The sequence below is a fragment of the Gymnoscopelus microlampas genome (assembly GCF_963454915.1).
Source record: "Gymnoscopelus microlampas genome assembly, chromosome: 4".
Lineage (NCBI taxonomy): Eukaryota > Metazoa > Chordata > Actinopteri > Myctophiformes > Myctophidae > Gymnoscopelus > Gymnoscopelus microlampas.
In genome coordinates, this window is record NC_139941.1 from 28,061,230 (window position 1) to 28,074,023 (window position 12,794).

General features: G+C 42.1%; 1 protein-coding gene across 1 annotated transcript in view; it reads left to right on the forward strand.

Moving 5' to 3' along the window:
* The window catches only part of ntrk2a (neurotrophic tyrosine kinase, receptor, type 2a), a gene marked incomplete at its 5' end in the record, with an annotated part of 127,058 nt that overhangs the window by 65,587 nt on the left and 48,677 nt on the right, over positions 1-12,794 (forward strand). Inside the window, one exon of the mRNA XM_084055467.1 lies at positions 11,181-11,369. Coding sequence (XP_083911593.1) covers positions 11,181-11,369 — 189 coding nt within the window. The remainder of the gene's footprint in view (positions 1-11,180; positions 11,370-12,794) is intronic.

Here is a 12,794-nt window from a genome sequence, read left to right on the forward strand (position 1 = left end):
GCAGTTTTAACGCGAAACTAATCAGACCATAGTCAGTTACAACACAGACTTGTTTTAAGCATTTGTTCAATAGTAGCATTTTATAATAAAGCAGTTCATGAGTCACAGTAGTAGTCAAATCAACATGAAAGTATGTGCATGAAATTATGTTTCCTTTTATCTACATATACTGTATATCAGCAGTAACAGTGTAGTAACATCAACAGTATATACAGTAGATATACATTGTGCAACATTGAGTTGATCACACTATACAAGAGACTTCAGTCCTTTGTGCCGACCCACTTTATTTTTGCTCAGTTTTTTCCTTGTATGGCGTATTCTTTATTTCCTTTTTTCTCTTTTTGTCTCTTTTTTCCCAATGTCCTTGTTCATGGTCTATCTGCCGGGTAGAAGTTTTTTTCCAAGCCTAGGGCCATGTTACACATTAAAACTGGTCATCAATTTCTCCATCTGACTCCCCAAGTTCAAATTCTGGTTGTGGATCATCTGCCTGTATTGGTTGCTGCAGGTCTGCAACCTGCACATGTCGGTGCAGGTCAGTCCATTACAGGCACGTGCAATCTGGCAGTTTGCACACACTTGCAGGACAACAGCTCCAAGACCACATCTGGTTTAGGTGGGGAACGCATCCAGTGAATGGCCAGCTTGCCATCGCTGTCGGTACGTACATCCATGAAGAATAGGGCTTGGCACAACAGGAGATGCCTGTAGACAGCAGTTCCAGATTGCTGCCTGGTAGTTTGCCCGTTCAATAATGCATATAGAGACAATCTCTACATGGTGGCAGCTGGCTGGATTCGATTTCCCCCCTTTTGGTGCAGAACAGTTTGTGGCGCAGCTTACTTACATCTTATTTACATCACCTGTGCTGCTATTGGCGATGTACATGCAACAGGTAAACTTCTCAATTTTCTGGAAGAGATCATCAGATACATTCCATGACTTCCCCAGTTGACTGAAAGTATCTTGCCAGAAAGGGTCCTCATCTTCAGAGCATTCAGCTTCCCTCGACCGGCGAATGCACTCACTGTGTCACATCCTGTGAAGGTGGGTAAGCCAATTAGGCCGTCACATACACTACGTCCGATTGAGCCTACCAGTTTTGTGATGTCCAGAAAACGTGTGCGGTTCTGTGTCCCACATTTTTGATAGATGGGACAGGCAATATCTTTCTGGAAGCCAAGACAGAGCACCATGACATCAGTATCTTCAGCTGTAATTACTACTGCCTGTGAGCATGCATTAGATGCATGCAAGGCATGGTGAAGCAAATGAGCATCAGCTTCCTCATGCGTGGAGTGCAACTCTGCTATTTCCTCACACTTGTCCTTGGCCTCTTCGCCTATCTCAGGAACTCTCAAGAGATCCCTGGTCACATCAGGTGGTGCAATGGAGCCAGTGGAGAGGCCAACCAGATCAATCCCATTTGGAGCCACAGGATTGAACCAGTTATTCTCCATATGGTCAATGAAAGCCTTGACATCCTCATAATTTCTTTTGATCCTTGGACCCTGTAGATCTGGATGGGACAGCTTGTAACTGCCTTGACCTATCAAGTCTCTCAGATGTCTGAGGAACAAGGTTCTGTACTCGGCTGTAAGGTTATCACAGCTCCTGGCTTCAAGCTGAATCCCTTTGTCCCTCCAGCTGTCTGGGTGTCTTTGTTCACCGTTTCTTCTATGGCTTGGTCAACAGGGATTCGGGGAAAGGGATTGGTGGAGCCCATTTGAACTGAGAAACCCCCTTCCATGAATTCTGTATACACATCTGGGTGTGTGATGGGCAGTTGAGACATTTGGGCGTAATAGTAGGGAAGGTACCGTGCATAATTAATTTGGTCATATGCAAAGCACCAAGGAATCATTGCTCGAATGCTTGCCAGGTGAAGCATCCACTCTCCCTCTCTAGATGCTCGAATGAGGCCCAACATGATTTAAACCATGTCCAAATAAGACATCCAGAAGGCAGAGAGACTGCCATTTCCATTCTTTCCAACTCAACCACTACCAGGCAGCAATCTGGAACTGCTGTCTACAGTGATGTGCCGTGGCAGACCTGTCACTTGGTTCGATGAACCCTAAAGTCCAGTTTATAGACGACATACACAGAAATTACCGTTCACATGCGCAAGGCATCTTTATTGACAAACAAGGGAGACTCCCTTTATACTATGTGGATAAAAGAACAGCAAATTAATGATATTAAAACAATACGACCTGATATATCACGAAGGCAATTCGCTCCACATCTAGGTCTGCATGCAAACAAGCGTTCGGTTGAGCGCCTGGAGAATTCTGAAGTTCTTATCTATAACATTCAGTATATCAACGCTGTGGCTGTCAAGGCCTTCCTTCTTACTAGAGCACAGCTACTGTGCTCCACACTCTATAAAGTAAAGGTTGACGGCCCAAGGTTCCACAATGGACCATCAACAGGCATCTTCTGTTGTGCCAAGCCCTATTCTCCATGGATGGACCGACAACGATGGCAAGCTGGCCATTCACTGGATTCTGTTCACTGTAACAGAATTTGAACTTGGGGAGTCAGATGGAGAAATTGATGACCAGTTTTAATGTGTAACATGGCCCTAGGTTTGGAAAAAAACTTCTACCCGGCAGCTAGACCATGAACAAGGACATTGGGAAAAAAGAGACAAAAAGAGAAAAAAGGAAATAAAGAGGAGAAAACTGAACAAAAAATAAAGTGGGTCGGCACAAAGGACTGAAGTCTCTTATATAGTGCGATCAACCCAATGTTGCACAATGTATATCTATATTGATGTTACTACACTGTTGTTACTGCTGTATATACAGCATTATGTAGATAAAAGGACACATCATTTCATGCATATACTTTCATGTTGATTTGACTACTACTGTGACTCATGAACGGCTTTATTATAAAATGCTACTATTGAACAAATACTTAAAACGAGTCTGTGTTGTAACTGACTATGGTCTGATTAGTTTCGCGTTAAAACTGCTTGTTTAATATAAGGCTGAAAATCTGTCCCTCAAAATGAAATAATATGGGTAAATTATACATTTCCTGAATCCTTAGGGTCATGTCAGCATTCCAGATTTTGTGTTTTGTGCCACTGATGTTTCTCAATGGCACAGGACTAAAAGAAAAAATATGATTTCGGCAAATATTGTGTTAAAAATGTTTTATTCGAAGTTTGAAGAGCTCCAGTATCCACTGTACTTGTCCCACATATACACAAAAGGGCTTGAATGAAAGCTTAAAGTGTCCCCTTAAAAATGATACCAAACACTATAGTGAAAGATATTGAAATATGTACTCAACAGGTGCCAATACCAAGATATGCACCTGCATCTAAAATGGCTTTTTTCAATGGGGGAGGGTAACTTCAGCACCTGATAACACCAATTTAGCTGTGACCCAGGAAGGGTTATCATACCAAAATGTTATCTACAGACATAGAGCTTCTCAAAAATGATAAGTAACCTTTGCCACCTTTCGGTGTACCGACATCTCGTCTGGCCCATGGACTAATAGTAAAACACAGGAGCTGAGATACAGAATATTTCCCAAATACTTTAACTAGGAAGTGAATGGAAAGTAAATGAATAAAATAAAATAAAATGTTTTAATTCATTATTCCCCCCCCCCCCCCCCCCCCCCCAAAAACAGCTTTAGACGTTTTTTGCACTCAACGTTTGGATTCTAAAAAACGGCTATAGCCGTTTTTGGCATTGTAATAACACAACTGCCGCAAAATATCCACACGTACGAACACGCACGCGCACGCACGCACGCACCCACGCACATATTTATTCAATGTGAATCTATAGTGTTAATGTGTTATTGTGTTGTGTTGTATAATTGTGATTATGGATATCATCTCCCTGGGTCTGAAATAAAGATTGATTATTATAGTGAGCATCAAATGTCTCCATACTGTATGTGAGAATCCCTCCCCTCACATATGGACACGTACACACACACGCACGCACGCACACTCGCACGCACACGCACGCACGCGCACACACACACACACACACACACACACACACACACACACACACACACACACACACACACACACACACACACACACACACACACACACACACACACACACACACACACACACACGTGTAACAACAGCTCAACAAAATCTCTTTGTCCACTTATATTCCTCTGAAGACCTGTCAGTACCACTAGAGCCTGATATAAGAGCAGATGGAAAGGGAGTGATGGATAAGAACCAGTGTTATTATTAATAACACACTTTTCCACACTTGGGTGACACAGGGATACAATTCCTGCATTCCACCAACGGAGACTAAAGGCCAGACCGCACCAATGCAACTAGCCGCAACTTCTTGCAACAAAACAGTTTTAAGGCCAGTCCACACCAATGCAACTCCTTGCAACTGCCATTGCTTGCAAGTAGTTGCAAATAGTTGCATTGGTGTAGACTGGCCTTAAGGGTTTGAACCCTTTGTCGTTCATCCGGCTTGGCCGAGTGCTGCAACAAACACAATTGGGCGTGTTCGAGGGTGGGAAGCCGGGTGCTGGGTGATACCTGTCACTATAGTCTCCTACAGGTTGGTCAAAGGCACCTGTTTAGCAGGGTGCCAAGAGGAATACCTCACTGTTAGGTGAAAAGAAGCAGTCTTGACGTCACGTGTATGAGAGTTGACGTGTACTTGTCTGTGTACAATTCTCAGGTTGTCTACCTGAGAATTATCATAATGACTAATTTGGGAAAAGATTATTGGAGGAAAAAGGCTTGTGTCTGCTCTCCCCAGGACCACCTGTAGGAGTTAGTTGTGACAACAGACTAGGATCTACAGGGAATTGGGAATTGGCATAATGACTAAATTGGAAGAAAAGGGAAAAACATATTGGGGAAGAAAAGAAAGAATCAACAGCAAGAGAGTGAGCCTCTCTACCCTCTGCTCTACTTTACTCATACCTGTCAACATTAGCCATCTTTAATAATTACAACCACACATTATTTAAAAGTGAATATCACTTTGTGGTTGCATGCAATTAAAATGTATCACTATCATATGGAGTGTATGTGTATATGTGGGAAAGGAGTAATATATTCAGTCATAATATACATAAAGCGAAAGTACAAGTGTAACAGCCTGTGTACACACATTCCACATTCCCACTCTCCCATTGATTAGAGAGAGAGAGAGAGAGAGAGAGAGAGAGAGAGAGAGAGAGAGAGAGAGAGAGAGAGAGAGAGAGAGAGAGAAAAAAAAAAAACAATCACAGTCACGCTTGGTGATTTGTATGTGAGAGCCAACGAACATTAACATTAATGGCCCTAGCTGCATATCAGTAACAGCCATGCGCATGATCACTTTTGACATAGAGTTGCTCAAAAATCTGGAGAAATTCAGGCTACATTTCAATTCAGGGGCCAAGAAGCAGACAGGGTCAAAATTCACGAGTCTCCTGCTAAAATCAGGAGGGTTGGCAGGTACTCTACTCTACTCTACTCTACTCTACTCTACAGTACTCTGTTCTGCTGTGCTCGGCTCTACTCTGCTCTGCTGTGTTCTGCTCTACTCTACTCTGCTCTACTCTGCTCTGCTCTACTCTACTCTACTCTGCTCTGCTCTGCTCTGCTCTGCTCTGCTCTGCTCTACTCTACTCTACTCTACTCTACTCTGCTCTACTCTGCTCTGCTCTGCTCTGCTCTGCTCTGCTCTGCTCTGCTCTGCTCTGCTCTGCTCTGCTCTACTCTACTCTACTCTACTCTACTCTACTCTACTCTGCTCTGCTCTGCTCTGCTCTGCTCTGCTCTGCTCTGCTCTGCTCGTGGGAAATCAATCTCAACTCATAATACAATGTTTCCACTCACAAAGCTTCCTACTCTCAAGTGTCCTGGAGAGGTCTTAAGATAAATGAGATGTGTGTGTGTGTGTGTGTGTGTGTGTGTGTGTGTGTGTGTGTGTGTGTGTGTGTGTGTGTGTGTGTGTGTGTGTGTGTGTGTGTGTGTGTGTGTGCGTGTAACAAAGTGTTGAGGACTGATTGGTTGTGCATAATTGTGCATTTGCATTTAGCACAGCTGCTGTGAGATCTTGAGACTGTTTCTGTTCCCCACATGTGTACTGTACCGTATGTGTGTGTTTCTGATTTCTTTGGACACAGTCTGTGCTCCAACTTGTCTGTGAGTGTCTGTTATTCTTATTTAACTGACACCCATTGATGCTATTAAAAGACCACACACACACACACACACACACACACACACACACACACACACACACACACACACACACATTTTTTCACATAATATTCAAACACAGGCCTAAATGCAGTCCCTATAATTGCACAAGGACCCTTCCCTTGTACGACCATGCATGAATAAAACTACAAGCATCTTTTAGCAAATACACAGTGAAATCCTCTTATGTTAATTTAAGTCTGAGGGTGTACAAATGTAACAATTTGTTCACTTTAAATGAAATCAACTGTGTGGTAACGTGCGTGTGACTGTGTTAATGTGTTGGCGCTTTGCCCTGTCTTGTCATCACTATTATCTTCCATTATGTTCCATACCTTTTTGGCAATACTTCCCCCATCGGTCAAACCTTTTGAGGACATCAGGATACCAAGATAAAGAACATGCTTACACTTACACCCACACCCACCCACACCCACACATACCAACACACGCACACACACACATGCACGCACGCACGCACGCACACGCACACACGCTGTACGCAAGCCCGCGCGTGGGCACCCACACACATGGGTTTTAGGCTTTGAGAGAGGGCGGGTAACAAAAAACGTTATCATAGTATCAAATAAAATAATCAGTATCCTATGGTGCGTGCGTGCGTGCGTGCGTGCGTGCGTGCGTGCGTGCGTGCGTGCGTGCGTGCGTGCGTACAAGTACCATGCGTTGATATGTCTGCCTCCCATCAATTGACGAACTGTGTGTCAGAGAGAGCCAGATGCCATGTTAGTTTTGGCACCCCGCCTGAACTGGAGGAAATTAGCAACAGATTCATGCAGGTGTGACTGACAACACCATGAAAAAAAGGATTCCTAATCCTAACTGTTATTCGCTCATTTCATTATAATACTAATAACAGTTCCCACCCGTTGCCATAACAGACAGTTAAGGTAGTACAGACAACCGTTGGGCTTGTGTGGCACAACATGTACTGTACAGCAGCCAGCAGTCATGGTATTCTTTCTTTAACCCATTCAATCTGGCAACGCATCTGTGTCATTTAAAGATTTTAGCTATAACTATTATGTTATACTTTGGGTATTCAAAAAATAGCAGATATACAAGCTCATAGTGTTTGCAAATCTTTAAATATATATATTTTTTAAAGTGATCATTTGTAACTCAAATCTTTGCTTCTGGTGGGGTCCCTGGAACTAAATATTGTCAGATGGGGGTCCACGACCAAAAACATAATTTTGGCGGTCCTTGACATGAAAAAGTGTGAGAACCACTGATATTATAGCAACATACGGTTTTCAGAAACCTGTTAGAATTTAGAAGACATTTGTAGATGCGTTCCCGGATTGATAGGGTTAAAACCATGAGAAAATGTGTTTTCTTTGTGATACCAATAAATAGGAACTATACTATGTACAGTGGGTATACTATGTTAGCTCTATTGATCCAAGCCAAACACAATCATTTGATTGATCATTAAAATAAACACGCTCTGAAAGCTTTTGAGCCAGACTGTTGGCTCACACAATTCTCAAATGCTTTCTGCCCAAACAGTCTGTGTGACAGAAGCACTGAAAATGAGAAGGGAGTAAAGCGGATGCCCAGCCTCCCATCACTTCTGTTTCATCCTTGCAATCGTGTAAATTTGTCCTACTGTTAATCAAATGAGTCTGATTATATAGCTAGCTGCTTCATATTCAGGTTCATATTTTAAAGATATTTTTTAAAGAAAATTGGCAAACGTAAATGACGAACAGATGACAGCTTCCGTTCTCTGCTTTCAGCAGGCGTACAGTAGTTACAGACTCTGTAGCATTCAGAGATTGTGGAATAGTTGTCTGGCTTGAGACACCCATGTGTCAGCTTGGGCATTTTCTGCTGGAAAGAAAAAAAGAAAAAAAAAATAGAAAGGGGCTGGGAGAAGGGGAGGGTGAATCGACAGAAACGGGACTTCAATATAACTCTATGGAACGTACCGAATATTGATAACTAGTACGTGCAGATTAATCAATTAATCAAAATTAAGCATATGCATGCCATATTTATCGCCTAAAATGGATCACATATTTCATAGACCAGTGGTTCTCACTACTCAACCTTTTCTGGATCAGGGCCCATGCATGCACTTGAAAATCTCAAAAGCGGTCGTGGCCCACCCCGTCTGACTACTTAGCCGTTATGTAGTCAGACGGGTGCGGGTCACGTGCATTTTCAGAGCAAGTTATGATCAATCAATCTATTGTGTTCCAGCTTAGATCGAATGGAACTAACATAGTATTATGTATTGGTATCACTTTGAAAACAAATGTTTCAAGGTTTAAAAAAAAATACCTTGTCATTTTTATTTGGGGGTCCACCTGCAATACCCTCACCCACCCTGTCAGATGGGCAGCAACTGCGTGTGTTTCTCCTCCCCAGCTGTCACCTCTCTCCTGGGGGGCACTGGCTTGCTCCATCTGGAGCAGTCGGCTGACGCTAGCCATATATTAATAGGTCTGCCTTTGAGAAATACAACTCCACAATAAATATTGCGCATCTTCTCAAAAAGTTAACCTATTCTCAACTTTTAAAAAGTTCTCTGCTCGGCCAGAAAAAGCGTTTTGATAAAAGAGGCCGCTATGTGGTCTCGTTTTGGGGGTAATTTCTCATAGGGTTTAATGGACGGTTAGTGTGAACACAGCCTGAGAGTGCACAAATATATCCAAATGGACCCTTGTGGGTCCATTTACACTCTTACAAACGTATACATTAAAAACCTTTTCAACTATGTAGTAAGCTATGTGAGATTTGTAACGAAAGCTAAAGGTATTAATTTCACAGCTATTCAATTCAATTCAATTCAATTCAATTCAATTCAATTCAATTCAATTCAATTCAATTCAATTCAATTTGTATTAAAGTGTCAAATCACAACAAGTTGTCTCAAGACCCGACATTGTCCAGCCTGAGCAAGCAATTTTGCAACAGTGGCAACAAAATACTCCCCCTTAACTGGAAGAAATCACTTTATTGTAATGCACCGTTTAAGACTAGGAAAGGCACCATATAAGCTATATTACAAAATTATGATAACTAAAACCATACATTTTATTGCCCAGCTCATCTATCAGAAAATTTATAAATGAACAAACAAAATTGGAACTGGAACATAAGCTGATAAATTATCTTTGTGGTCTTCTCTATCTTGACTAGATGAAATTTAACCCACTCCTGCTACTGAACAAACACTCTGACTCTAGCAATTATTACAATCAAAATATTTAATGTTTAACCCCAAAATATCACTTATAATACCTTTAACCACATCCATACTGATACATTTTCCTTTCCTGGTTACAGTCGGCGAATAACAAACATCCAGCAAAAGTAGATGAACATGGGGGCGCCCGCTGGCCTAGCGGTCCAGGTGCATACCACATATAGGCTCTAATGGGTTCGAAACCCGATCCCGACAACCTTTGCTGCGTGTCACTCCCTGTCTCTCTCTCCCTGTTTCCTGTCAATCTCCACTGGTACTATCAATAAAGGCAGAAAAAGACCCCAAAATATCTTTTAAAAAAAAAGTTTAGCAAAAAACGTTTATCATTGGCAAAAGTAGCTGATTACAAGCTCACAATGCATCACAATGTGACACGGTGTGAGCTTGCAGATTGACTTTTTTTCGCTATTGATGTACAACGAAGTGCATAGGGTGGTTAATTCTTTGAGTCAGCTTCCAGCTCGGCAGAAGCACACTTTCATCTCTGTCCTTGCATTACTTCATCATTAAATCCTGCTTTATTATAGCCTTACCAACAAAAATAACAACAACTGGAGCTATCTAATATTCTCATCTCTCTCTCTGTGTGTGTGTGTGTGTGTGTGCGTGCGTGCGTGCGTGCGTGCGTGCGTGCGTGCGTGCGTGCGTGCGTGCGTGCGTGCGTGCGTGCGTGTGTTTGCGGGTTTGCATGCATAGATGATGGTGTTTGTCTGTTTTTCTCTCCTTCTTTCTTGCCTCAGGTCTTTAATTATGAGGTCAAAAACAATAACGCAGCTTCCTCTAGCTAACATTTTTTCTCATTTTCAGACTCTTTTCTTTCTATTTTTATTACGTGCAGTCTTTAATAGCTTCTCTCTATCCTTCTCAAGTTATAGTGATTTTTTTTTGTTAAAACAAAAAGTATTTTGTCAAAACGCTCTATATTCATTGCTATAGTGTTTTTCAGTAGTCTCCCTGTCTCTCCAGCTCTTTAGTAAACAGAACATACATTTTCAGGTGGGACATCATTTTTTTTGTTTCATCACTTCCAATTTCACTTGTTTATATCCTGTATGAGTTCTCTCTCCGGATTGGATTAAATTCGCAAGCCGATGTGAAAATACCTGTTTATGTTCTGTTTACTAAAGAGCTGGAGAGATAGGGGGCACCTGTTACTGACCAAACACTCTAGCAACAATTACTATGGCAGTATAGAGCTATTTAACAATTATTTTAACAAATAAATATCACTTACATCACGTTTAACAATAAGTGAGCAACTGAGGTATCTACCTACAGTATATACTAGAGCTACTCTATGTATCTCTCCTTCCATGTCTCGCTGAGCATGTTTCTCACCACAGCTCAGAATCAACTTTATTGGTTTACAGGTGTAAAGAAGTGGGTGAAATTTGTTTTTGTGCAAGCTCCATCGTTGTATCTACATGTGTTGTTGGGTGGAAACCTTGTACAGTGTATGTCCAAAACCTTTTTTTTAAACTATTTTAGAAACATTTTAAAATGGCGGATCTACAAGCTCACGTAGATCTGCTATTGTCGCTACTTTTGTGCACTCTTGTATGATGATGAAGTAAGCCATTCTTTAACAAAAAACACAAAAAGTTGAAATATGGAAATACAAGGTTTCTGCCTGACAGCAACGATATGCCAACCCCAAAAAACAACCAACTCACCCACTCAGGAACTAACTGAGCGTTTTGTTTACCCTCTTCTGCCCCCGTCTTGCAGGGCCGTCCTCTGTGATCAGCAACGACGACGACTCGGCGTCTCCGCTTCACCACGTGTCCAACGGCAGCAACACGCCGTCCTCCTCAGAGATGGGCCCGGACGCCGTCATCATCGGCATGACCAAGATCCCTGTCATAGAGAACCCCCAGTACTTCAGGAGCACAAACAGCCTGCTCAAGTCTGACACCTGTAAGTAGCACCGTCGTCCGCAAGTACGCGTAAGTTCAGCCAGGACAGTGCTGGAAACGCTCTTGGAAATATGAACATTAAGGTTATCAGCTTAATTAAACCGGTGGTTGTCGAACCTTTTCATGTCAAGGACCCCCCAATTAATGTGTATTTGGCAGCGTAGAGTAGTCTCTTCAGGAAATATGATGTGGGAGAAACCCTCATACAAGATTTGTGTTGTTAAAATGTTTCAAAAATATTCCAAATTTGTCACATTTCTTTCAAGATTGTTTTTTAAATAGCCGATCTTCAAGCTTTTAGAGATATTTGCCGGGCCAGACCGGGATGTCTGGTCACCCTAATATAAGTTTAAAGTGGTGAAACTGACTTTGATGCTATATTAGCTCATTTTGCTGGGGCCCCCCTGGAACCACCTCAAGCACCAACCATTGGTTCTCAAAGTGGGGTCTGGGGAGGGGTACCTTGGAGGGGTACCAGGGGGTCCCCAGAAAAATTAGTTAATGTAGTGTCACAATCATTTTAACCACTTTAACCACATTTTATAGTTTGGCTATTCAAAAATAGCAGATCTACAAGCTCATAGCCGCGCTATGAGCTTGTAGATCTGCTATTTTTTTACATCGTGAAAAATTAGTGCAAATCTTTGAATATGTATAGTTTTGTTCAACTCAAATCTTTGCTTCTGGGTCCCTGGAACAAAATATTTTGAGATGGGGGTCCGCGGCCAAATACATATCATTTTGGGGGTCCTTGACATGAAAAGGTTTGAGAACCACTGGCTTAAACAATGCGATACATTAATGTTTGGCAGTATGGTTCTGTTCAGAAGCCCCCCTTAACATTCTGCAGCATGCAGGATAAAGCAGAGGGTCATTCAGATATAGACTGAACAGAATCTGCAGCAATGATACAGTTTGATCAATACCAGAGTGGTGAACCAGGTGGAGGCTGGGGCGGAGGCACAGACTGAGTAGTAGGAGGCTATCATTAAAAGAAAGGCTGCCTTGTTGGGAGAATGATTGGTGGGCGAATCGGCTGAACTGACAGTTAATGTGGGCGGTCGTCCAATATTTATATCAGTGGTTCTTGTGGGGTCCGGGGACCTCCAGGGGTCCATGAGGGGGTTCCAGGGGATCCCCAGCAAAATGTGTTAATATAGCAGCATATCAGTTTAACCACTTAAATCCTATATACAGTACATCGGCTATTCGAAAATAGCCAATCTACAAGCTCAGAACGCATCATTATGTGACACGTTATGAACGTATGATCTATTTTTAAAAAGATCTGGAAAGACATTTTTTTTTAAAACCCACAATCGTGTATGGGGTACTTGGCACAAATATTTTCAGATGAGAGGAACAAATGGTTAGGGTATGTACCACCTCAAACAAAAAAGGGGGGTTTCTGTATACATTTAAATTC